This window comes from Leptodactylus fuscus, chromosome 3 (genome assembly GCF_031893055.1).
Source record: "Leptodactylus fuscus isolate aLepFus1 chromosome 3, aLepFus1.hap2, whole genome shotgun sequence".
Taxonomy (NCBI): Eukaryota; Metazoa; Chordata; class Amphibia; order Anura; family Leptodactylidae; genus Leptodactylus; species Leptodactylus fuscus.
The window spans coordinates 77,098,493-77,124,456 of NC_134267.1; the positions used below are offsets into that span (position 1 = coordinate 77,098,493).

General features: G+C 43.6%; 1 protein-coding gene across 1 annotated transcript in view; it reads left to right on the plus strand.

Annotated features, from left to right (window-relative positions):
- ARID4B (AT-rich interaction domain 4B) overlaps positions 1 to 25,964 on the plus strand; it is a 133,180-nt gene that overhangs the window by 87,993 nt on the left and 19,223 nt on the right. The window contains exons 11-16 of the mRNA XM_075267766.1: positions 673 to 815; positions 2,264 to 2,336; positions 3,624 to 3,718; positions 3,904 to 4,001; positions 15,114 to 15,333; positions 17,019 to 17,164. Coding sequence (XP_075123867.1) covers positions 673 to 815; positions 2,264 to 2,336; positions 3,624 to 3,718; positions 3,904 to 4,001; positions 15,114 to 15,333; positions 17,019 to 17,164 — 775 coding nt within the window. The remainder of the gene's footprint in view (positions 1 to 672; positions 816 to 2,263; positions 2,337 to 3,623; positions 3,719 to 3,903; positions 4,002 to 15,113; positions 15,334 to 17,018; positions 17,165 to 25,964) is intronic.

Genomic DNA, 25,964 nt, shown 5'->3' on the forward strand with positions numbered 1-25,964 from the left:
CCCCCTCTAGTTGCCCCCAGTTTCATGTCCCGCTCCAGCTGTCAATTTATTGCCACCCTCCAACTACCCCCACTGTTTAATGTCCCCCTCCAGCTGCTCCAGTTTCTTGTTCCTCTAGTCTCCCCCAGTTTAAACTGGGGCACCAGGAGATGGTCTTATTTCTGTGGGACAGTTGGAAGGGAACATTATAATGTGGGGGCATATAATGTACGGGTGACTGTAGGAGGTTTATACTTTGTGGGGGCACATGGAAAGATGATTGGGAATGGGCGGAGTCAATTTAGAAGTGGGTGGAGCTAAATTTGCCGTGGCGCAGCCCTCTAGCATAGTTTCAATTTCTTATGCGGCCCCATGGGAAAATTAATTGCCCACCCCTGTACAAAAGTGATATCCATACCAAAGGCATACTGTTATCACTGTACTGTGTTCTGTAACGTGGTGGTAGTTGAATATGTTTGGGGGAGGTGGTAGACTCTCTTTAAGGAAACCCCATTTAGTTATTGGATGTGAGTTACACTAACATTTACATTGACATTTTAGTCATGTGGTCTTTTTCTAGAGAATCAGTCAGAAAAGGTTTATGAGATCCCGTCAGGACCTTTTCTCTTGTATGCAGAGATTTATATAGAGAAGTATATATAATATATTTCAATAGCTGTTTATATTGTTAAGCTCTAGACTATGCCATGGAATTCATAAGAAATAAAACTGTACCCCCTAATTGGAAGGTTGAGGTAAAGGAAGACAGCTCAAGTAGTGAAACAGAAGATGAGGAGACCAAAGATGACCAAGATGATAACAGTAGCGAAGAAGAGGCAAGTCTTTGTACATTTTCTGCTGTTTTATATAGGTTCTTTTTATCTAAATGTCTAAATTCCCTGATTGGTAACAAATGTATACATTTGTATTGTGATGTCTTTTTTTTTTTTTTTTTTAGTAACATAAACCATCTTAGGACGGGTTCACATCAGCGCTCGATCTCCGTTTTGCAGGTTTCCGAGAAACTGGACAGGAGACAGAAACCTGCACTCAGATTTGAAACCCTTTCATTTGAATAGGTTTGGAAAGTGTCTGGTCGTGAGCACCTGTGAGCGTTTTGTGCTCTCCGTGGCAAAACCGTTTTCTTTTTAACTGGACACAAAGTCGGATACACAGGACTTTGTGTCCGGTTAAAAAAAAAAACGGTTTCGCTGCGGAGAGCACAAAACACTCACAGGCGCTCACGGCCGGTCACTGTCTGCCAGGTTTCCGTCTTCTGTCGGCAGAAGACGGAAACCTGAAAGCGGACACCGGGGTGCAGACGTGAACCCGGCCTTAAATTTTCTTTTTCTGCATAGTGTGAAGACTATGTAAATTATCACAGTACACTACATCATGAATGTGAAATTTCAGCTCTATAGGCTGAAGAATTGAGCATTAAATTATAATTGTCTGCAACTTCAAGATAAGTGATGCTATGTATTTCCATGGTATGGTTACTCAGTTTAGTACTGTACTGTCAAATTTTACGCAAATGTAGGTAGGCATATTTAAACAATTGGACATGAAGACTGCAGAGGCCCCCTAAGACCAGGGTGTCTGAATAGCTGACTGAAGTAGTTTATGACACCCCTAAAATACAGTTCAGAACAGAAGTTACCATTTTTTGCACCTGCAAGCCTAGCCCTTTGTAGTTACTGTAGCCATTTATGACAGCAGCAGCACCTTGAATGAAAATGATAGGATAATATTCTATCCATGACATTATGTGTGGAGAAAAGTTATTAATATAGGAAAAAGTTCTTTACATGGTTATAAATGATAGGACAATTAATGATGTTTAATTGATTTAGAAAGCTTAAGCTTGATCGGTAAGGGGAGTACTGCTTCTTTTATTTGTTTCAGACTGAAGCCCCACAGTGCAAAAATGCATTGCTTATGTAGCGGCAAAACCCCCCCAGCATTTTACAGTACCTGTAAAGTGAATGGGATTCTAGCTAATCCTATCCAAACATTGCAGAAAAACAATCAGCACCAGAAAAGCTTTGTATAATTAGGGCAGAAAGTCCACCTAGGAAAACTCTGTCTATGTGCGGACTTAGCCTAAAATTATTATTATAAGCCTGTTAGCAAGATTGTCTTTCACACCAGACAGCCCCTTTGACCTTAAGTGTTTCATTCTAATTTCTCCCCACTCTCATACCTTGACAAGGTGAGGATTTGTTACAATTGTTTAAATTAGATGATATATTTAAATATAAAGTACCTTTCCTTTTTGTGATAGGATGAAGTTGAACCATTTCCTGATGAAAATGAGAACTTTTTACAACAACTTTACAAATTTATGGAAGACAGAGGTAAGAATATTATGTTATGCAAGATTCTGTGTTCTGATCAAATGATTGGAACTTCCCAGAGAACTACATAAATTATTCTGTAAATATTCTAATTGTAAAACCTAGCAATTGTATTCTTAAAGTTGGAATACTATCAGCAATGGCTTCTTTTTTTTTTTGTAAATCAATCCGTGTCTTCCCACATACTGCTGGTTTATTGGGGTGAGCAATAGGATTCAATAAGCCACCTGAAATAAACGTGTGTGAAACATCAGGAGGAGAATCTTACCAGTCTGCAGCACTCCTCTCGTGGGGTTAGGATAAGACCCCACGTAGCGAGACGCAGCAAAATCATTCTGCGGAAAAGAACACAGCAGAAATGCATTGTGTTTTTTTCTGCATCATATTTCACAGAAAGTCTGCAGAGTTTTCCTCTACAAGCCTTCTGTCCCTTTTATACCTCTTTGGAAAACATCAGTGTTTCGGTAGGTATAATTGACATGCTGAAGTTTATAAAAATGCAAATGTTTTTGAAAATTCAGCTTTTTCACTGCAGATTTTTTCTGGATTGTGTGAATCTCATCCATTTTGCAGGTAAAACACAGCATTTTTTGCCACAGCCCCATGTTGCGGAAAAGCAGCTTTCTTTGTTGTAGCTTTGGCGGGGTTTTTTAATCCAAAGCCAGGAGTGGGTTGATCAGAAAGTAGAAGTATCAGAGCTTCCTATATATTACCCACTGATACTTATACTTTCTGCTTAACCCTTTAGCTCAAAATCCCCCCACCAAAGCTGCAACAAAGTAAGCTGCTTTTCCGCAACATAGGGCTGCAGCAGTTTTGTAAATCGCAGCATGTCAATTATACCTACGGAAACACTGGGGTTTTCTGCATAGGTATATTAGGGTCAGAAAGTCAGCTGAGGAAAATTTTGTGAAAAGCGCTGCAGAAAAAAATGCAATTCGTTTCCAGTGTGGTCTTTTCCGCAGCACTTTATGGCTGCAGCTCACTACACAGGGTCTTGCTCTTAGGCTGGGGCCCCATGTAGTGTAAACGCTGCAATTTTGCCACAGTGTTACAGAAAAATATCTGCAGTCGACATCCTGCGATTTCCAAAATTGTTGCGTTTTTGTAAATCACAGCATGTCACTTGTACCTACAGAGACACTGGCATTTTCCATATAGGTATTATTGAATCAAAAAAGTTTGTAGAAGACTTTCTGTTTGCTTTATACCTATAGGCCATGTGGGTACCCGGCCTTAAACAGGTTTATAGCAGTGAATTTCAACTTTCCTTCATTTCTTTTCCAGGCACTCCCATTAATAAAAGACCTGTGCTAGGTTACCGAAACTTGAATCTTTTTAAATTGTTCCGACTTGTACATAAACTTGGAGGATTTAGTAATGTAAGTATCTATCACTCTGATTTTTTATATATGTTGTTTTTGATATCTGTGATTTTTTTTTAATGTTACCAAATTAGTATTATGATTTTTTGTTCTTTCATTGCTGTTTTTGAAATTGTTTAATTGCATAAATCATATTACATATTCATAAAGTTTTTCTTGTATATTCTGCTTTAAATTGAAAGATTGAAAGTGGAGCAGTTTGGAAACAAGTTTATCAAGACCTTGGGATTCCTGTTCTAAATTCAGCTGCTGGCTATAATGTTAAATGTGCTTACAAAAAGTAAGTGTAATGAAGAGTTTTTTGGGAGTTTTTTGCATGTAGTGCTCAATAGTAAGTACATTTTTGCATCTGTATACAGTAAACTTTATATACTAATCCTTTATAAATATATTATTTTACTTTCTTTGTTGCTATTACTGTAAGAAGGGAACTGAATGGAAACTGGAAATTTCTGCTGCAAATATATAAAAAATGGGTATCCTGACTGAAACAAAAAATATAGTGTAAGGGCAACACGGTGGTGAAGTGGTTAGTACTGCAGCCTTTGTAGAACTTGAGTCCTGAGTTTGAATCCTGACAAGGACAGCATCTGCAAGGAGTTTGTAGCTATAAAGCGTAACTAAATTTTCAAACGATTTCATGATTTTATGGCAGCATTTGTGTCATTAATGGAGTTATCCAGGATATTTTATTATAGTGGCAAGAGGCTTGTAAAGGTGAAAAAAAAAAAAAATCCCATACTCACCTATGCCCGGGGTGCTCTGGTTTCCCAGGCTGTTGACCACTGCTTGAAAACACCATCAGGATTGGGAGCAGCAACAGTTGCGTATAAATATCCCAATCCTGATTATGCTTAAAACTAATGATATCTCTGAAAATAATAAACAAGTAGAACATCCTTAGGGTCATATGAACAATGAGAATCTCCTCTTTCATACAACAGCAGAGGAACGTTTCTACATGGAGTCAAATACAACCCGAGACAGCAGGCATATTACCTCAGTGTTTTGGTAAGAACAGATGGAAATGGAGAAATCAGGGTTAGGTCAGTTAGATGCAGGGAACACAAGAAGTTTAGTTTTTGAAAGACCCAATGACACACTAAGTGAGTGGTCAGAAAGATAGGAAAATAGAAGGAAAACCAAGACAGTGGTGTATACCGAGAAGAAACTGGTGGCCTACAGTGTCAAAAGTTGCTGAGAGATCCAGAAGAGTGTTAGTAGAGAGGTAGCAGATTAGGCGAGAAGAAACCAAGCATTCCAGGAGTTTAGCAATGAAAGGAAGGTTACAGATGAGTTGTAGTTAGCAGCACAGGATTGGTCGAGGAAGGGTTTTATTTATGACAGCATATTTGGAAGATGAAGGGAAAATTCTAGAACAAAGAGGTTAAAATTGTAGTAAGATAAGTAGTAACAGCAAGGACAAAGATTGGAGAAGATAAGAATGAATAGGGTAGCTTGTGCAAATAGTAGCAGAGAAGAAGAGAGAGACTGGAAGACTTCTTCCTCTTATTGGGACAAAGGATGCAAGTTAACAAAGAGGAGGGAGGGAATGATGCTGATACTGCTTGCAGATTGTGTTATTTTCCAACAGATGTTAATTCTGTCTTTAAAATATGTGGCCAAGTTAGAAGCACTGAGGTCTGTGACGGGTGCCTACACCTTAGGAGATGAGGACAGGAAGTAGATGAGAGTGGTGAAATAGGCTTGTTTGGCAAGGTAGAAAGCAGAGTTGTAGGTTTTGAGCATAACCTTGAAGTGAAGGAAGTCTGCAGATGCGTTTGATTTTCTCCACAGATGTTCAGCACTTCTTGAACACCACTGAAGAATATGTGTTAAGCGTATGCCATGGTTTCTGGTGTCTGTGTTGGGAGGTTTTGAGGGTAGGGGATATATCCAGGGCAGTTTTGAGAGCCTCGTTGCAGTGCTTAGTGTCCGGATCAAGACTGAATAGCCAAGAGATAGAGAACCAAGACGACTGTAGGGTATCTTCTATGTTGAGGATCTGAGTGTTAACAGTGTGTAGATTCCTGTTTGTGTGGTAGGTAGCTGTGTTTTGAGAAGGTGAATTGTAAAAAGTCAAGCTGAGTGGCAGATGGTGAGATAATAGTGTTATGGGATTGTTAAAATCATCCATGATGAGGAATTGCACAGAATTGGGAAACCATGAAGTAAAGTGATCTAGCAAATGGTTGGGTGCTTTATATTTAGGTTAAGTTCACACAATGTAACGTGCCGCGTGATTTGGCACGTATACGGCGTGTCAGAGTTTGCGTGCCGTAAACGCTCCCATTGATTTCGATGGGAGTTAGGATCGTATATGCTGCGTTATTTTGCGGCCGCAAAATCACGGCCGCAAAATAACGCGGCGTATACGATCCTTCCTAACTCCCATTGAAATCAATGGGAGCGTTTACGGCACGCAAACTCTGACACGCCGTACATGTGCCAGATCACGCGGCACGTTACATCGTGTGAACTTAACCTAAATATAAAGCACCCAACCATTTGCTAGATCACTTTACTTCATGGCTTCCCAATTCTGTGCAATTCCTCATCATGGGCGTTGTCTGGCACAAGGATGCTAATGAAAGCTAGACAAGCCTGTGAGCTTTCAATAGTCTCCCAACTGTCATGGCTATGTATCTCTGGCTACTCATCTTGTTCTGGAAGCCGGCTATCCTTCCCAAAATGATGGTTCCCATATGCCTCTGGGAAATTGACTCCTTGGTCAACTTTGACTGAGGCATCAGGAGCCGTAATGCCGGCTTTTGCTGTATAATACATATGTATAATACGGCCACCATTTTTTAAATATCCAACATCTGCCGTACTATTACGATAGATGTTTGGAGGGGTTAAAGGGAATGTGTCCCCAGAAAGTCATTTATATTTTAAGCCATGTTTTTATGTTAAAAATATTTTTTATAAATTTTTTATTACTATTGATATTTTAAAGGACGTTTAATACCAGAGTCGAGCATAACGACACAGTCCCACAGATAAGTTACAGTCATCTGTATCAAGCTGTGTTTTGCCTTTGTGAGATATTGCTTTCTTTGTCAATATGCAAATGAACTCTTTGAATCAATAAAGGTGTTATAGTGCAAGTTTTACATCTCAAAATAACATAAGTAGACTACAATTAAAGTATTATCACCATCTCAGTAAATCGTTGCCAAGATGGAAATAATTGTCTGCAAATCTAGACAACTAGGATTTTTTTTTAACAGAAACAGGAGGGTGGTTCTGCTTTACACAATTTCTTTAACTCCCATAGAGGGAAATGGAAGCTGTTTCTGTAGCTCAATAGTTATAGAAACAACATAGCAAAATGTGCTGCAAACAGAGGTGAAAATTTGAATCAATTTATCCATAAAATATTTTCATAGTTACTGGTAACACATGTTATGACGTGTAAAAGTTTTATTGTGAGCTCCACCACGGTACACCACCTGGACTTTGACATATGAAGAAGATGAGAAACTAGCTTAAAGAGGACCTTTCACCATATCCGGGCACAGGCAGTTCTATATACTGCCAGAAAGCTGACAGTGCGCTGAATTCAGCGCACTGTCGGCTTTCCCGATCTGTGCCCGGTGTGAAGAGCTTACGGCCCGGTACCGTAGCTCTTCTATGGTCAGAAGGGCGTTTCTGACCATTAGCCAGAGACGTCCTTCTGCCTCGCGGCGCCAATCGCGCTGTGCTGTGAGAGCCAGGAGGAACGCCCCCTCCCTCTGCTCGCACAGCTTGTCCATAGACGAGTATTATCAGGAGAGGGAGGGGGCGTTCCTCCCCGCTCCACAGCACAGCGCGATTGGCGCCGCGAGGCCGAAGGACGTCTCTGGCTAATGGTCAGAAACGCCCTTCTGACTGTAAAGCGCTACGGTACCGGGACCGATAGCGCTTTACACCGGGCACGGATCGGGAAAGCCGACAGTGCGCTGAATTCAGCGTACTGTCAGCTTTCCAGCAGTATATAACACTACATGTGCCCAGATATGGTGAAAGGTCCTCTTTAATTCCTTTATTAGACCATTTAGTAAATAATTAGTTGTACCCTGATAGAATTCTGGATTTGACCACAGATGTTTCGAAAAGCCGGTTACTATCCTAAACTGCCGATGAAGTACTCTCCAGATCATAACAATATTTGTCAGTCAGTGAATTTTTAATTCCAAAGGGTATTGTACCTACCACCATATGCAATAATGCGTCCAAGCCCCACTGAGCCAAAAAGCTATTTTCCAGAGTGCAGTTTGAATAGAAACTATTTATTTTCACCCAGTCAATCACATATCTAGATAAGCATGCTAGATTATTATGTTTAATATTCGGTACATTGATCCCTCCATCCTCCATAGTTGCTAATAGTTTTTTGTGGGTATATGCGTGTTCACCTTCCCATAGCTTCATTTAGCTTTAAATGTTGGTATGCTTGAGTAACAACTGTATCATCTGTAATGAGTACAGAAAATTGGAGATGCTCAATGTCATTAAAAGGTGGTTTCTTCCCAGCAATGATAGAACTGGGCAAACTATGCTACCTCTGTAATTTCTGTTTTATATATGTATAACATATATAGGTATTTGGGACTATGGCCTCTCTAATTCTGAGATATCTAATGGAGTGCTTATGTCTCAGATATCTTCACAGCCTACTACATGGGCACGATCACTCCAGTGCTTTTGCTTCCCCAGATTCAATATGAATCCAGAAAACCTTCCTGAGTTCTTCATCTTCAGTGATCTCAATTGCCCACTTACCCTGGAAAACTTGATGGGAGCTCAACAGTGACTCCAGTGCCAAATTAAAGAGCAAGATTGAGAGTGGGCATGCATATCTGGTACCTTTGTGCAGCCTTTAATGAGGCCCAACTCCCACCTGTGCTTGAAAGCTCCTTCCTGCTGTAGGATAAGAAGTGATTAAGCTCCCATATGAGGTTTTGCTACAGCTATGTGACCTCAGTCACCACACATAAAGCGGTGTTCATACTACCACTGCTGTCCACCCCGAGGTTTCTGTCCTAAACCCCGGGGAAACTGGACAGGGGATGGCTTGCCGGCAGTCAGCTTTAACCCTTTCACTGCCAAGCAAGTAGCTCTACGTCCTCCCAAGGTGGCACATCAGTAGCGGAGGACGTAGCTAGTACGTCCTCCCTAATAATGCTGATATCCCTGTACTGCATCAACATATCTTGATGCTTTAAAATGCATTTTAAAGAGGAAAATCTCATCTTTAAAATGATGTCAAGAACTTGATGATACAACTTACAGTTTCTGAGTGATTCACTGTTGAAATCGCTATTTGGCTTTGAGATCCATCTGCAGATCTCAATTCCCAACAGCTTTTCAACAGTGAATTGCTCCAAAACTATAAGATGCATCATCAAGTACTTGATATAATTTTAAAGATGAGATTCTCCTCTTTAAAGTGCATTTTAAAGCATCAAGATATGTTGATGCAGTCCAAAGATATAGGGCTCTAAAGTGTGCTCCCTCCTGTCTAAGCAAGCAATTTGCGAAATGTAACAAAAAAGGGAGGGGGACACGAGCAGCCCAGCAGCGTGCATAGAGACAGAGAAACAATCTGACTCTGTGCATAACTTGTAGTTGACACCAGGAGGGGGGTGGCAGAGACTCTTATGTCCCTATTAACCCTTTTCCTGCCAATCAGAGCGCATACTATACATTTGCTCTCTGATTGTCACATACAGGTATAATATGTTTCCCCCCTGAGCTTTACTAGTGGAGTATTCTTATGTAATACTCTCTAAAAATAACCAGGAAGTTTATCGGCGCTGTGATCCAGACGTTTACCATTGTCCAGGTCACAGCGCCAAAATAAAGTCACACCAAACACTTACACAACATATACACAAAGTCATGAATAAAGTTTACATTTCACCCAATCCCTGTCCTGCCCATACCTGAGCTTTCTACAGTAAAATACGTCTCTAGTGATGTCCGTTACACGCTAAAATAATAGTAATAATGATTATCACTAAAGATGAAGGTATAGATTAAATTTTTATAGGGGGTTGGAAAATAACATTTTTATGTAAAGTCCTATTTAATTTGCATGCACAAAATGGGATGGCGCATTTCTGCGATTTTGGTGTTTCTTTAACACCCGGCCCTGTAAATATATACATGTGTGGTATGTATGAACTCCTCATATTTTGCAGTTTTTTTGGAAAGTACATTTTGTTTGCAGAAAGGGATTGCTTGAGCTGCACTTTAGTGGTAAATTTGAATTTCTGTGCAATTTTTGCTTGCAATCTCTGTTTGCCTGAACGTTGCATGAAGGTGGTTGTAATATATGAACTATTAAATTGTATTTTTATATACGGTATGCTGTGTAATCTGGAAAAAGTTAAATATTGGTATCACAGTCACAGTTTGCAAGGTGCAGTATATATTTTTAACATGTTAGTGAATAACCGCAAAATCCTGCCTGTCTTCTGTATTCATGTTTTTGGGAGTCCGAGCTCTTGTTGTAGTTGATGTTTGCGGTACATATATTGTATACACCATAAGCTATTATTTTGTATTTTGTATATGAATCTGAGATTGAACATGAGTTTTAGGTGCAAATATGTGTGTTAGCGCATTTTTTCAAAAAATTATTTGTGTTTGTCACAAAGTTGCATGAAGGTGGATGTGGCTATTGATGACCCATTAAGACATTTGTAATCTTCAGCTTGTCTACTTTCAAAAAATATAGAGAGTTTAGGGGTTCACTTACTTTTACTGTACTCCCTACATTTTATAGGATAATACTTTTTTCACATTTCCAGCTTCAACGCAGATTTTTGTTCCTTCCAGTTCTGGTGATTTTATGAAAACATGCATGCGGGTGTAGGCCATAGTGATATGAATGCACATGTTGAACTCTTATTTTTAGGAGGTTTGGTGCATTTAATTTTTTTTTTGTTTTCCGCTTTTAGCAACTAATATACATTTATTTGCATTTTTTTCATAAAACATTCGCTTTAAATCAAAATTGCATGAAGGTGCCTGTTCGTATACAGTACCAAGTGGCATTGAGACAATGCTGCAGGTTTCTACTTTAAGAAAATATATAGGTATGGGGGAGTTGGATGCTTTTTTAATGTTGCAATTTAGGTTTGATTTGTCCATCTCAAAACTGTGAACATTGCTCTGGCTACTGGAGGTGCAAAATTTCCAGAGACCCTTGGCAGTGAAAGGGTTAAAACCCATTCATTTCATTGGGTTTTTAAAGGTGACTGCCAGTGTCCGTATGCGGCCTCTCCGCCTGGAAACTGTTTTTTATTTGCATGGACACAAGGTCATGCATGTGGGACCTTGTGTTCGTGCAAAAAAATGGTTTCCAGGCGGAGAGGCCGCTTGCAGACACCAGCGGTCACCTTTAAAAACCCAATCAAATCAATGGGTTTTACAGCTGACAGCCGGCAAGCCGTCCCATGTCCAGTTTTCCTGGGGTTTATGAACGAAAGCCCTGGGGCGGACAGCAGCGGTAGTGTGATCACTGCCTCGGGCTGATCTTTTTTGACAGTAAGTTTAGTCCGCAAATGGTCCGCAATTGTGGGTTCTCAATTGCAGACCATTTGCGGACACATTTTATTGTACGGATATTTTATCCGTGGTGTGTCGTGCCGTGACCGGGGTCTGCACTGAATACCGCAGGTCTGCAAAGTCACAGACATCACGGCATGGCACAGACTGTCCCATAGAACTCTATGGGCGCGTGCAGCTGGACACGGACATCTTCGCAATGACTTTTTGAAATGAAATTTAGAGTAGCTGATCAGCAAATTGCAGACCACAAAAACCACTACGGTCATGTGAAGACCAGCCTAAGAGAGGAATCTGGGGGAGATATAGTGTCTCACACTTTCTCACAATACCCATGGACATAAGATTAGATAGTCCTTTAGTAGTCCCACAGTAGGGAAATTTCAATATGTTACAGCAGCATAGTAATTTATTATTATTTACAGGATAATACACAGTAATATATTACAGAAGCAGACACACATAAGCTGAGAAGAGAAGATATACTAGGAGTCCATAGCAGCTAAGGAAAAAAAGAAGGAAGACTTCATAATCATAATCTTTAGTTTTCTGTGCGGAGTGATCTTCGCTTGGTCTGATGTAGATTATACAGCCTGATCGCGGTTGGAAGGAAGGACTTGCGATAGCGCTCCTTCTCACACTTGGGGTGAAGCAGATGGTCACTTACAGTGCTGCCAAGTGCCATCAAGGTCTCATACATGGGGTGGGATTTGTTCTCCCGCATGGAGCTCACCACGGACAGTATCCTTCTGTCACCCACCACCTGTCATGGGTCCAGGGGTTCCCCAGGACAGAGCTGGCCCTTCTGATCAGCCTGTCAAGTCTATTTCTGTCCCTGATTTATATACTGCTCCCCCAGCAGGCCACACCGAAAAAGATGGCTGAAGCAACCACAGAGTTGAAGAAGGCCCTAAGAAGTGTCCCCTGGACTCCGAAGGTCCTCAGCCTCCTGAGCAGGTAGAGCCTACTGTGGCCCTTTCTGTGCAACGCTTCCAGGTGATCAGCCCAGTCTAATTTATTATTGAGGAGCACACCCAGATACTTATAGGTCCTGACTATCTCAATGCATGTTCCTTGGATCTCCACCGGGGTCGGAGCACTTCTCCGTTTACTAAAGTCCACCACCATCTCCTTGGTCTTCCCAGCATTAATCCTGAGGTGGTTCTGCTGGCACCATTCAACAAAATCACGATTTAAGTCTCTGTATTTCCTATCGTCGCCATCAGTGATAAGGCCTACTATTGCAGAGTCATCGGAGTACTTCTGTAAGTAACAGCTGAATGAGTTGTGCCTAAAGTCAGCAGTATACAGTGTGAAGAGAAATGGGGCAAGAACTGTACCTTGTGGTGCCCCTGTACTACAGACCACAGTGTCAGACACACAGTCCCGGGCTCTCACATACTGAGGGCGGTTTGTGAGGTAGTCTAGGATCCAGTAGGACAGGTGATGGTCCACACCACCAAGGTTCAGCTTCTCCCTCAATAGCCCTGGCTGAATGGTGTTGAACGCACTGGAGAAATCAAAGAACATTATTCTCACAGTGTTCCCGGGGTTCTCCAGGTGAGAGAGAGCTCTGTGAAGAAGGTGGATGATGGCATCATCTACCCCAATGCTCGGCCGATAGGCAAATTGGAGGGGTTCCACAGCGGAGCTCACTAGAGAGTGTAAGTGTGTCAGGACCAGTCTCTCTAGGACCTTCATCAGGTGGGATGTCAGTGCTACAGGTCGGTAGTCATTGTAGCCCATCGGGTTGGGTTGCTTTGGAACTAGTACCACACAAGATGTTTTCCACAGTTGAGGTACCACTCCCAGCTTTAGACTCATATTGTACATGTGCGTAATAACGCCACACAGCTGGTCACTGCAAATTTTAAGAACCCTTGCGCTTAAACCTCCAGCCTTGTCTGCTTTAATCCTTTTGATTTCTCTACACACTTGAGACTCCTTGAGGATCAAATAGTCAGATTGCAGTTGACTGCAGGTCGGTGGGGGTTGGTTCTTGGTGTGTGAGGAGAGGGGGGTTGACTGACATGCTGGTGAAGGGACAGTTGGTTTGGAGTCAAATCTATTAAGCTCGTTAAACCACTTCCTGTCACCTTTTATCTGAGGGCCAGCCTTTTATTTATGTCCAGATATAGCCTTCAGATAGTCCTACACTTTCGAGATTCTACCTTCCCCCATCTGTAGTTCCATCTTCCGCCTGTATATGGCTTTCCCTTCTCTGATCAGTTGTCTCAACTGTTTTTGCACCTCCCCCAGGCCATTTTTGTCTGCAGACCTAAAGATTCTTTTTTTTCTCCTTAAAGGGGCTCTATCACTAGGAAAAGTCATTTTTAACTAATCACACCTTTGCATAGCCCTTAGAAAGTCTATTTCACACCTACCTTTTGTATGTAGATTGCCTCACTGGTTTCTGAATAAGTCCGTTTATATTCATATGCTAATTAGACTAGTGCACGATAGAAGGTGCACACCTCTCCTATTGTCTTCTATGGGAGACGGCTCCTGCTGCTGCTGATGACTCGCTTCCTGTTTGCTTCACACACATAGAAGATAATGGGAGAGAGGAGGCTGCTGGGAACTTCCTGTACTGGCTGGAGGCTCATTAGCATATGAATAAAAACGGACTTATTCAGAGACCACTGAGGCAATCTACATACAAAAGGTAAGTGTGGAATAGCCTTTCTAAAGCCTATGCAAGCATGTGTTTAGATAAAAATGACTTTTCCCAGTGATAGAGCCCCTTTAAGAAGGGCCTTAATCTCAGAGTTGATCCATGGTTTGTTATTGGAGAAACACCTCAGCTTCCTAATTGGTACCGTGCTGTCCACACAGAAATTAATGTAGTCCGTTATGCAGTGTGTGAGTCCCTCAATGTCACCTGGGAATGAGTCTTGAAACACTTCCCATAATGTTATATTAAAACAGTGCCTAAGAGTCTCAACACTTTCCTCTGACCAAATTTTCACTGTACGGGTAACCACCGGTTCTCTGCGCACCAGTGGAGTATAAATGGGTCGCAGATGTACCAGGTTGTGATCCGATCTGCCTAGGGGTGATAGGGCAGATGAGTTATATGCATTCTTTACATTGGCAAAGAGCAAGTCCAGCGTTTTGTTGTCTCTTGTGTGGCAGGTTACATACTGTGTGAAACCTGGTAGAATGGATGCTGGAGAGACATGGTTGAAGTCTCCCGACACCAGGAGGAGGGCATGGGGGGTGAGATGATTGCAGCTCACTCACAACAGCATGCAGCTGCATTCATTAGTTCTCACATATACATATATATTTTTTGGGGGGAAGTGGAGCCCTTTCACATTCCACATAATTACCTTCATATTTTGTTTGTCAGCAATGGATCTATTTGCAAAGTACTGAAAGCTATTAAGCAGAAACACACTGATAGTTCCTGTGAATGGAAGCTCCCTTGTGCATTTTCTACAGACTGTAGGCCCCTTCCAGTGAATGCCATAAGCCCGTAATGAAAAAAAAAACCTTGATACATCATAGTTAAAAAATAAACTGGTTTAAAGATGGTAATGCTATAAATGCAAAATCTGTAGGCAGATAATTCAATATTAGTACTAATCTTTGAGTTAACTCTTTACAATGTCTTTTATTTAACATCTTGAAATATTTATTTGATGTTTGGCTGCGATGAGTCCTCCAGAGGGAGCAACCCTTTTTTTTTTTGTAGCCATCCTCTGCTCTGGCTAATAAGTTTAGGTTCCTGCAAACAGGAATTTCATCCATTAGAGAATCCTCTAACATATTTGGAAATAGTTTTCCCGTTGATTATTTTCAGTTATATATATATTAATTTGTTTTACAGATATCTGTATGGTTTTGAAGAATACTGTACTTCTACAAGTATCTTTTTCCATATGGACCTGCCAACAAAAGTTGCAAAATCTAATAAAGACATTGTATTGGAAAGCAAGGTTCCCCTGAAACAGGAAGCTGAAAGTGTGGAAAATCCTAAAGAAGAGTCTGGTGAAAACAATGATGTTTGCAATAATAATGATATAGTCCCATCAGAAGAAAGGGAAATTGTAAGTTGTATAAGAATACTAATATTTGTTCCATTAACCACTTAGAAATGCATTTAAAACATTATTTTTGGAGTCAGTGTGATAGACAAGATAGACAAAGCATTTTTCTCCTTTTTTTTTCTTCCTTGCACAGTCGTCAATGTGACGAATGTAGTCATGTTTGCTCTGTTTAGCGATTTTGGTATTTTTATTGTAAACAGTGCTGCAGTCCTGTCTCATGGTGTAAGAAACTGTCATATCCATGTGCCCTCTTTCTCTGTCAAAGTTAAAGGGAACTTTTCAGGACTGTTTAGGACATTAAAAATTCACATTTCCTTATGGAATGGGTGCTTAGTATCCCAAATTGGCTTGTTATAACGCAATCTGCAGCCTCGTTAAATAAATAAAGGGTGCACAATAAAAAGCTTTCTTCTTACCTAAGATGAATTCTATGAGTCTCATTGGACTCATCTTTGGTACTCTTGTGCCTGAGCTGTTCTTTAGTGAAGCCAAAGATATACACCCCAGATTCACTAGACTAAATGGATGCGAAAGGGCTGGTGAATGCACACTGATGTCAAGGTGTACTCCACTGGCTTCAATGAAAAACTGCAGCGGCACAGTGAGCACAGCTAGTAGGTGAGAATAAGATTAAGGCTCCATGATGCAGATTTTGCTCCATTTTTTTTTAGCTAAAGCTAAGAGTGGATTGATCAGAAGGGAGAAGTATAAGTACTTTCTATATATTTCCTATTCCTTTTGTAGCCAATCTAGGCTTTGGCTCAAAAAACGACAACACAATCTGCAACAGAAAAAGCTCCTTTTCCGCAACGTGGGCTTTAGCCTAAAGCTTTTTTTTTTTTTTGATGAAGGCTCAAATTGCATTATATTACGGCCTGTGAGCCTTGACACATTCCCCTTAATGCAGGAACAGAATCACATGTTCACTTCTTATTAATTTGTAAATTACATTAGATTTATTTTACGTTATGTATATTCTATGTTGTATTGTTAGAGGGAAACATCAGTAAAATGGGATTCTTCCTTGTTTTTTATTTATTAGACTTACAAAGTATTTTGTTTGAATGTGCTATATTTGCTAAACTGAGACCTTAATGTGCTGCAACATAACAACAAAGGCTGCACTCTGTGAGTAACACATCTAGCTAGTATTACCAACTAGTGAAACCAAAGAAAATCAACAAAAAGTGAAAGAAAAAAGAAAGGAGATCTCCATGTGCTTATAGAGATTTGGATATGTTCCTAGTGGCATGTAATTATATACACTTCTGTAATTATATACACATCTGAGGTCACATGCTGCTGTGATGTTTTGTTTGCAAGCTTATTTCCCCTCCTGTGAGACACAAAACACAGACAGTGAGAGCAGGCAGATGATTCATGGGAAATGTAGTTTGACCATAGATTTACTACATGTAAATAATAGTGATACAAGTAGCAGTTAGAACAATAAAGCCAAGCAAAAGGTGCTTAAGGGAACAGTGAATATTTAACCCTGGTGTGGATGTATTTGCAGGTAATTTTTCGAAACTGGATATTGCCCTTTAACTCTGCTACAGCTTTATCTGTTGTTTGTATTTGTTAATACCTCAGTGCAATTCAGGAATGCTTTATTGCCAAGTTGTCAACTTATAATAAACTTAGTGCCACCCAAATGTCTTCTCTAATTCAACATTTTTGCTTAGGTGCTAGACAGAAATGATCCATGTCACAGTGAAAGAGATTTAGAGGGAAAAAATGAAAGCATTGCAGATGAACAAGTCATTGTACAAAAAGAGGAAGAAGTCTGCCAAGATCAAGCGATGGACTGTGCTGCTGATAAAAAAGAAGAGTAAGACTTTTTATATGTTCAAATATTATACAAATTTATAAGCATGCATATACCACAGAAGTAATAAAAAAGTAAAGAGTCACCCCCTTTCCCTAGAATACATTTAACTAGAGATGAGCGAACAGTGTTCTATCGAACACATGTTCGATCGGATATCAGGGTGTTCGCCATGTTCGAATCGAATCGAACACCACGTGGTAAAGTGCGCCAAAATTCGATTCCCCTCCCACCTTCCCTGGCGCCTTTTTTGCACCAATAACAGCGCAGGGGAGGTGGGACAGGAACTACGACACTGGGGGCATTGAAAAAAATTGGAAAAAGTCATTGGCTGCCGAAATCAGGTGACCTCCATTTTAGACGAATAGTGGATTTCAAATCCGGGTCATATGAGAATGTGAACTTTGTGACTATGAGACAAGGATAGCTGTACAGGCAGGGATAGCTAGGGATAACCTTTATTTAGGGGGGAATGTTATTAAAAATAACTTTTTGGGGCTCTATCGGGTGTGTAATTGTGATTTTTGTGAGATAAACTTTTTCCCATAGGGATGCATTGGCCAGCGCTGATTGGCCGAATTCCGTACTCTGGCCAATCAGTGCTGGCCAATGCATTCTATTAGCTTGATGAAGCAGAGTGTGCACAAGGGTTCAAGCGCACCCTCGGCTCTGATGTAGCAGAGCCGAGGCTGCACAAGGGTTCAAGCGCACCCTCGGCTCTGATGTAGGAGAGCCGAGGGTGCACTTGAACCCTTGTGCACCCTCAGCTCTGCTACATCAGAGCCGAGGGTGCGCTTGAACCCTTGTGCACACTCTGCTTCATCAAGCTAATAGAATGCATTGGCCAGCGCTGATTGGCCAATGTATTCTATTAGCCTGATGAAGTAGAGCTGAATGTGTGTGCTAAGCACACACATTCAGCTCTACTTCATCGGGCTAATAGAATGCATTGGCCAGCGCTGATTGGCCAGAGTACGGAACTCGACCAATCAGCGCTGGCTCTGCTGGAGGAGGCGGAGTCTAAGATCGCTCCACACCAGTCTCCATTCAGGTCCGACCTTAGACTCCGCCTCCTCCGGCAGAGCCAGCGCTGATTGGCCGAAGGCTGGCCAATGCATTCCTATGCGAATGCAGAGACTTAGCAGTGCTGAGTCAGTTTTGCTCAACTACACATCTGATGCACACTCGGCACTGCTACATCAGATGTAGCAATCTGATGTAGCAGAGCCGAGGGTGCACTAGAACCCCTGTGCAAACTCAGTTCACGCTAATAGAATGCATTGGCCAGCGCTGATTGGCCAATGCATTCTATTAGCCCGATGAAGTAGAGCTGAATGTGTGTGCTAAGCACACACATTCAGCACTGCTTCATCACGCCAATACAATGCATTAGCCAGTGCTGATTGGCCAGAGTACGGAATTCGGCCAATCAGCGCTGGCTCTGCTGGAGGAGGCGGAGTCTAAGGTCGGACCTGAATGGAGACTGGTGTGGAGCGATCTTAGACTCCGCCTCCTCCAGCAGAGCCAGCGCTGATTGGTCGAGTTCCGTACTCTGGCCAATCAGCGCTGGCCAATGCATTCTATTAGCCCGATGAAGTAGAGCTGAATGTGTGTGCTTAGCACACACATTCAGCTCTACTTCATCAGGCTAATAGAATACATTGGCCAATCAGCGCTGGCCAATGCATTCTATTAGCTTGATGAAGCAGAGTGTGCACAAGGGTTCAAGCGCACCCTCGGCTCTGATGTAGCAGAGCTGAGGCTGCACAAGGGTTCAAGTGCACCCTCGGCTCTCCTACATCAGAGCCGAGGGTGCGCTTGAACCCTTGTGCAGCCTCGGCTCTGCTACATCAGAGCCGAGGGTGCGCTTGAACCCTTGTGCACACTCTGCTTCATCAAGCTAATAGAATGCATTGGCCAGCACTGATTGGCCAGAGTACGGAATTCGGCCAATCAGCGCTGGCCAATGCATTCTATTAGCCCGATGAAGTAGAGCTGAATGTGTGTGCTAAGCACACACATTCAGCACTGCTTCATCACGCCAATACAATGCATTAGCCAGTGCTGATTGGCCAGAGTACGGAATTCGGCCAATCAGCGCTGGCTCTGCTGGAGGAGGCGGAGTCTAAGATCGCTCCACACCAGTCTCCATTCAGGTCCGACCTTAGACTCCGCCTCCTCCAGCAGAGCCAGCGCTGATTGGCCGAATTCCGTACTCTGGCCAATCAGCACTGGCTAATGCATTGTATTGGCTTGATGAAGCAGTGCTGAATGTGTGTGCTTAGCACACACATTCAGCTCTACTTCATCGGGCTAATAGAATGCATTGGCCAGCGCTGATTGGCCGAATTCCGTACTCTGGCCAATCAGCACTGGCTAATGCATTGTATTGGCTTGATGAAGCAGTGCTGAATGTGTGTGCTTAGCACACACATTCAGCTCTACTTCATCGGGCTAATAGAATGCATTGGCCAATCAGCGCTGGCCAATGCATTCTATTAGCGTGAACTGAGTTTGCACAGGGGTTCTAGTGCACCCTCGGCTCTGCTACATCAGATTGCTACATCTGATGTAGCAGTGCCGAGTGTGCATCAGATGTGTAGTTGAGCAAAACTGACTCAGCACTGCTAAGTCTGCATTCGCATAGGAATGCATTGGCCAGCCTTCGGCCAATCAGCGCTGGCTCTGCCGGAGGAGGCGGAGTCTAAGGTCGGACCTGAATGGAGACTGGTGTGGAGCGATCTTAGACTCCGCCTCCTCCAGCAGAGCCAGCGCTGATTGGCCGAATTCCGTACTCTGGCCAATCAGCACTGGCTAATGCATTGTATTGGCTTGATGAAGCAGTGCTGAATGTGTGTGCTTAGCACACACATTCAGCTCTACTTCATCGGGCTAATAGAATGCATTGGCCAGCGCTGATTGGCCAGAGTACGGAATTCGGCCAATCAGCGCTGGCTCTGCTGGAGGAGGCGGAGTCTAAGATCGCTCCACACCAGTCTCCATTCAGGTCCGACCTTAGACTCCGCCTCCTCCAGCAGAGCCAGCGCTGATTGGCCGAATTCCGTACTCTGGCCAATCAGCACTGGCTAATGCATTGTATTGGCTTGATGAAGCAGTGCTGAATGTGTGTGCTTAGCACACACATTCAGCTCTACTTCATCGGGCTAATAGAATGCATTGGCCAATCAGCGCTGGCCAATGCATTCTATTAGCGTGAACTGAGTTTGCACAGGGGTTCTAGTGCACCCTCGGCTCTGCTACATCAGATTGCTACATCTGATGTAGCAGTGCCGAGTGTGCATCAGATGTGTAGTTGAGCAAAACTGACTCAGCACTGCTAAGTCTGCATTCGCATAGGAATGCATTGGCCAGCCTTCGGCCAATCAGCGCTGGCTCTGCCGGAGGAGGCGGAGTCTAAGGTCGGACCTGAATGGAGACTGGTGTGGAGCGATCTTAGACTCCGCCTCCTCCAGCAGAGCCAGCGCTGATTGGCCGAATTCCGTACTCTGGCCAATCAGCACTGGCTAATGCATTGTATTGGCTTGATGAAGCAGTGCTGAATGTGTGTGCTTAGCACACACATTCAGCTCTACTTCATCGGGCTAATAGAATGCATTGGCCAGCGCTGATTGGCCGAATTCCGTACTCTGGCCAATCAGCACTGGCTAATGCATTGTATTGGCTTGATGAAGCAGTGCTGAATGTGTGTGCTTAGCACACACATTCAGCTCTACTTCATCGGGCTAATAGAATGCATTGGCCAATCAGCGCTGGCCAATGCATTCTATTAGCGTGAACTGAGTTTGCACAGGGGTTCTAGTGCACCCTCGGCTCTGCTACATCAGATTGCTACATCTGATGTAGCAGTGCCGAGTGTGCATCAGATGTGTAGTTGAGCAAAACTGACTCAGCACTGCTAAGTCTGCATTCGCATAGGAATGCATTGGCCAGCCTTCGGCCAATCAGCGCTGGCTCTGCCGGAGGAGGCGGAGTCTAAGGTCGGACCTGAATGGAGACTGGTGTGGAGCGATCTTAGACTCCGCCTCCTCCAGCAGAGCCAGCGCTGATTGGCCGAATTCCGTACTCTGGCCAATCAGCACTGGCTAATGCATTGTATTGGCGTGATGAAGCAGTGCTGAATGTGTGTGCTTAGCACACACATTCAGCTCTACTTCATCGGGCTAATAGAATGCATTGGCCAGCGCTGATTGGCCAGAGTACGGAATTCGGCCAATCAGCGCTGGCTCTGCTGGAGGAGGCGGAGTCTAAGATCGCTCCACACCAGTCTCCATTCAGGTCCGACCTTAGACTCCGCCTCCTCCAGCAGAGCCAGCGCTGATTGGCCGAATTCCGTACTCTGGCCAATCAGCACTGGCTAATGCATTGTATTGGCTTGATGAAGCAGTGCTGAATGTGTGTGCTTAGCACACACATTCAGCTCTACTTCATCAGGCTAATAGAATGCATTGGCCAATCAGCGCTGGCCAATGCATTCTATTAGCGTGAACTGAGTTTGCACAGGGGTTCTAGTGCACCCTCGGCTCTGCTACATCAGATTGCTACATCTGATGTAGCAGTGCCGAGTGTGCATCAGATGTGTAGTTGAGCAAAACTGACTCAGCACTGCTAAGTCTGCATTCGCATAGGAATGCATTGGCCAGCCTTCGGCCAATCAGCGCTGGCTCTGCCGGAGGAGGCGGAGTCTAAGGTCGGACCTGAATGGAGACTGGTGTGGAGCGATCTTAGACTCCGCCTCCTCCAGCAGAGCCAGCGCTGATTGGCCGAATTCCGTACTCTGGCCAATCAGCACTGGCTAATGCATTGTATTGGCTTGATGAAGCAGTGCTGAATGTGTGTGCTTAGCACACACATTCAGCTCTACTTCATCGGGCTAATAGAATGCATTGGCCAGCGCTGATTGGCCGAATTCCGTACTCTGGCCAATCAGCACTGGCTAATGCATTGTATTGGCTTGATGAAGCAGTGCTGAATGTGTGTGCTTAGCACACACATTCAGCTCTACTTCATCGGGCTAATAGAATGCATTGGCCAATCAGCGCTGGCCAATGCATTCTATTAGCGTGAACTGAGTTTGCACAGGGGTTCTAGTGCACCCTCGGCTCTGCTACATCAGATTGCTACATCTGATGTAGCAGTGCCGAGTGTGCATCAGATGTGTAGTTGAGCAAAACTGACTCAGCACTGCTAAGTCTGCATTCGCATAGGAATGCATTGGCCAGCCTTCGGCCAATCAGCGCTGGCTCTGCCGGAGGAGGCGGAGTCTAAGGTCGGACCTGAATGGAGACTGGTGTGGAGCGATCTTAGACTCCGCCTCCTCCAGCAGAGCCAGCGCTGATTGGCCGAATTCCGTACTCTGGCCAATCAGCACTGGCTAATGCATTGTATTGGCGTGATGAAGCAGTGCTGAATGTGTGTGCTTAGCACACACATTCAGCTCTACTTCATCGGGCTAATAGAATGCATTGGCCAGCGCTGATTGGCCAGAGTACGGAATTCGGCCAATCAGCGCTGGCTCTGCTGGAGGAGGCGGAGTCTAAGATCGCTCCACACCAGTCTCCATTCAGGTCCGACCTTAGACTCCGCCTCCTCCAGCAGAGCCAGCGCTGATTGGCCGAATTCCGTACTCTGGCCAATCAGCACTGGCTAATGCATTGTATTGGCTTGATGAAGCAGTGCTGAATGTGTGTGCTTAGCACACACATTCAGCTCTACTTCATCGGGCTAATAGAATGCATTGGCCAATCAGCGCTGGCCAATGCATTCTATTAGCGTGAACTGAGTTTGCACAGGGGTTCTAGTGCACCCTCGGCTCTGCTACATCAGATTGCTACATCTGATGTAGCAGTGCCGAGTGTGCATCAGATGTGTAGTTGAGCAAAACTGACTCAGCACTGCTAAGTCTGCATTCGCATAGGAATGCATTGGCCAGCCTTCGGCCAATCAGCGCTGGCTCTGCCGGAGGAGGCGGAGTCTAAGGTCGGACCTGAATGGAGACTGGTGTGGAGCGATCTTAGACTCCGCCTCCTCCAGCAGAGCCAGCGCTGATTGGCCGAATTCCGTACTCTGGCCAATCAGCACTGGCTAATGCATTGTATTGGCTTGATGAAGCAGTGCTGAATGTGTGTGCTTAGCACACACATTCAGCTCTACTTCATCGGGCTAATAGAATGCATTGGCCAGCGCTGATTGGCCGAATTCCGTACTCTGGCCAATCAGCACTGGCTAATGCATTGTATTGGCTTGATGAAGCAGTGCTGAATGTGTGTGCTTAGCACACACATTCAGCTCTACTTCATCGGGCTAATAGAATGCATTGGCCAATCAGCGCTGGCCAATGCATTCTATTAGCGTGAACTGAGTTTGCACAGGGGTTCTAGTGCACCCTCGGCTCTGCTACATCAGATTGCTACATCTGATGTAGCAGTGCCGAGTGTGCATCAGATGTGTAGTTGAGCAAAACTGACTCAGCACTGCTAAGTCTGCATTCGCATAGGAATGCATTGGCCAGCCTTCGGCCAATCAGCGCTGGCTCTGCCGGAGGAGGCGGAGTCTAAGGTCGGACCTGAATGGAGACTGGTGTGGAGCTATCTTAGACTCCGCCTCCTCCAGCAGAGCCAGCGCTGATTGGTCGAGTTCCGTACTCTGGCCAATCAGCACTGGCCAATGCATTTCTATGGGGAAAAGTTAGCTTGCGAAAATCGCAAACTGACAGGGATTTCCATGAAATAAAGTGACTTTTATGCCCCCAGACATGCTTCCCCTGCTGTCCCAGTGTCATTCCAGGGTGTTGGTATCATTTCCTGGGGTGTCATAGTGGACTTGGTGACCCTCCAGACACGAATTTGGGTTTCCCCCTTAACGAGTTTATGTTCCCCATAGACTATAATGGGGTTCGAAACCCATTCGAACACTCGAACAGTGAGCGGCTGTTCGAATCGAATTTCGAACCTCGAACATTTTAGTGTTCGCTCATCTCTACATTTAACCTGTAAACTACTACTATAAAAAAAATTTGCCTCTGATAAAATTTTTAATAAAAAGTGATTAAAGCAATAGACATTTCCAAAAATGGTATAACTAAAAACTATATTTGGCCTTGCAAAAGACGCCCTATGCATGTACACGCTATGCATGTACACAGAAATATAAAAAGGTACAGGTGTCACACTTTAAGAAAAATTAGTTTTCTGCAAAGTTTTGGATTTTTGTAAATGGGTTAAAATTTTAACAAAACTACATAAATGTGGTATCCCTGGAATCGTACCGAAACATAGAATACAGGTAGCCTGTCATTTAGGCTGAATAGTGCACACCATAAAAACAAAACCCATATGAAAGTCGCACAAATGCACTTTTCCTCCAATTCCATGAAGAACAATTTGCCCTGCAAACATTAAGCTCTTGTATATCTCTGTGAATGAATATTAAAAAAGTTACAGGGTTTAGAAGGCAGGTTGTTAAAACTGAAAAATGCCTTCAGTGAGAATGTGTTAAGCCCCTTTGAATGTGTACATTTTTGGGCTTAATGAACGTATTATTGAAAAAATAAATAAATGTCTAAATTTCAGTTTCTCACTTAACTCCTGTGCAACACTTAAAGGGTTAACAGTCTTCTGAAATGACACAGATCCCTGGTAGTAATGTGGCACCTGCTCAGCAATCTATTTCTCCTAGTCAGAGCAGTCCTCCTCCTTTTTTTGATGAGCAGGATGAGAACAGACAGAGGAGGAAGACATGATGCCTGTTTGTGATGGTGGAGGTTGTAGTGGAAGGGGTGTTTGTTACTACTACACTAATAGTCATTCTGGTATGGGACCTAGGGGAATATCTTGAGGTGGAAATTCTGAAGGTGTGTATGGCCATGCTGATTTGTTAGAAAAAAAAGCAGGGAAGATGACAACATTGCTGATGATGATTCTCTTGCGGATGGGACATGGTCAGGGTGACAGGATGACCTCAGATGAAGAAGGTGGTGCAGTGGTGATAGTACTTCCAGCAATTGCGCAGACTCCACATCCAAAATGCCTGCCCGGAGAAGCTTTAGCTTGAACCTGGCCAAGCTGCTGATGGTGGAGTCACTGCCATACCATTTAGTGGATTGAGTTTTGACAACTTATGGCATGTGCTCAACCTCAGTGGAGGATACCTAGCCACCATTATTTCTGTAGGAATGTTTTCTCTGCTTTATACTGCCATGTGTCAAAGAACGTGGGCCTTTCCTTGGATGCCGTCAGTTTGGGGAAATATGCACGCCACTGTTGACACGTAGAGAAGCAGTGGACAAGGACAAGGCTTTCATGGCTCACTGGGTCCATGTTTTTAGCGGCAGTGGCTACAGTCCTGAATCACAATTCCAAAACCATGCAGGGCCCATCCTCCTCACTGGGTTGTTTCCTGCCACCAGCTTCACCAGGGCAAGCCATTGCTTCCAATCCTTTTCCTCCTTCTCCACCCTCATTTCATGGGTGTAAGGCAAAGTGCTGTCATGCAGTTTTGCAATTAATGACCCTGGATGAGAGGAGCCACACAGCAGAGGAACTGTTTTGCTGTATCCTGCAGCAAATATCTTGCTAGATAACTCCTTGTCAACTCCAACTGAGAACCATCACCAGTGACACAGGCACCTATATTGTTGCTGTGCTGCAGTGAGGATGAATAACACATTGTCCTTGTATAGCATAGGTCCTTATTCTGGTGATTCGCCACTTTATTATCCTGTATAGTGGCTTATAAGAAGTGCTCCTTGTGGCCAGAAAAAATCTCTGCACATTTCAGCCGTTCG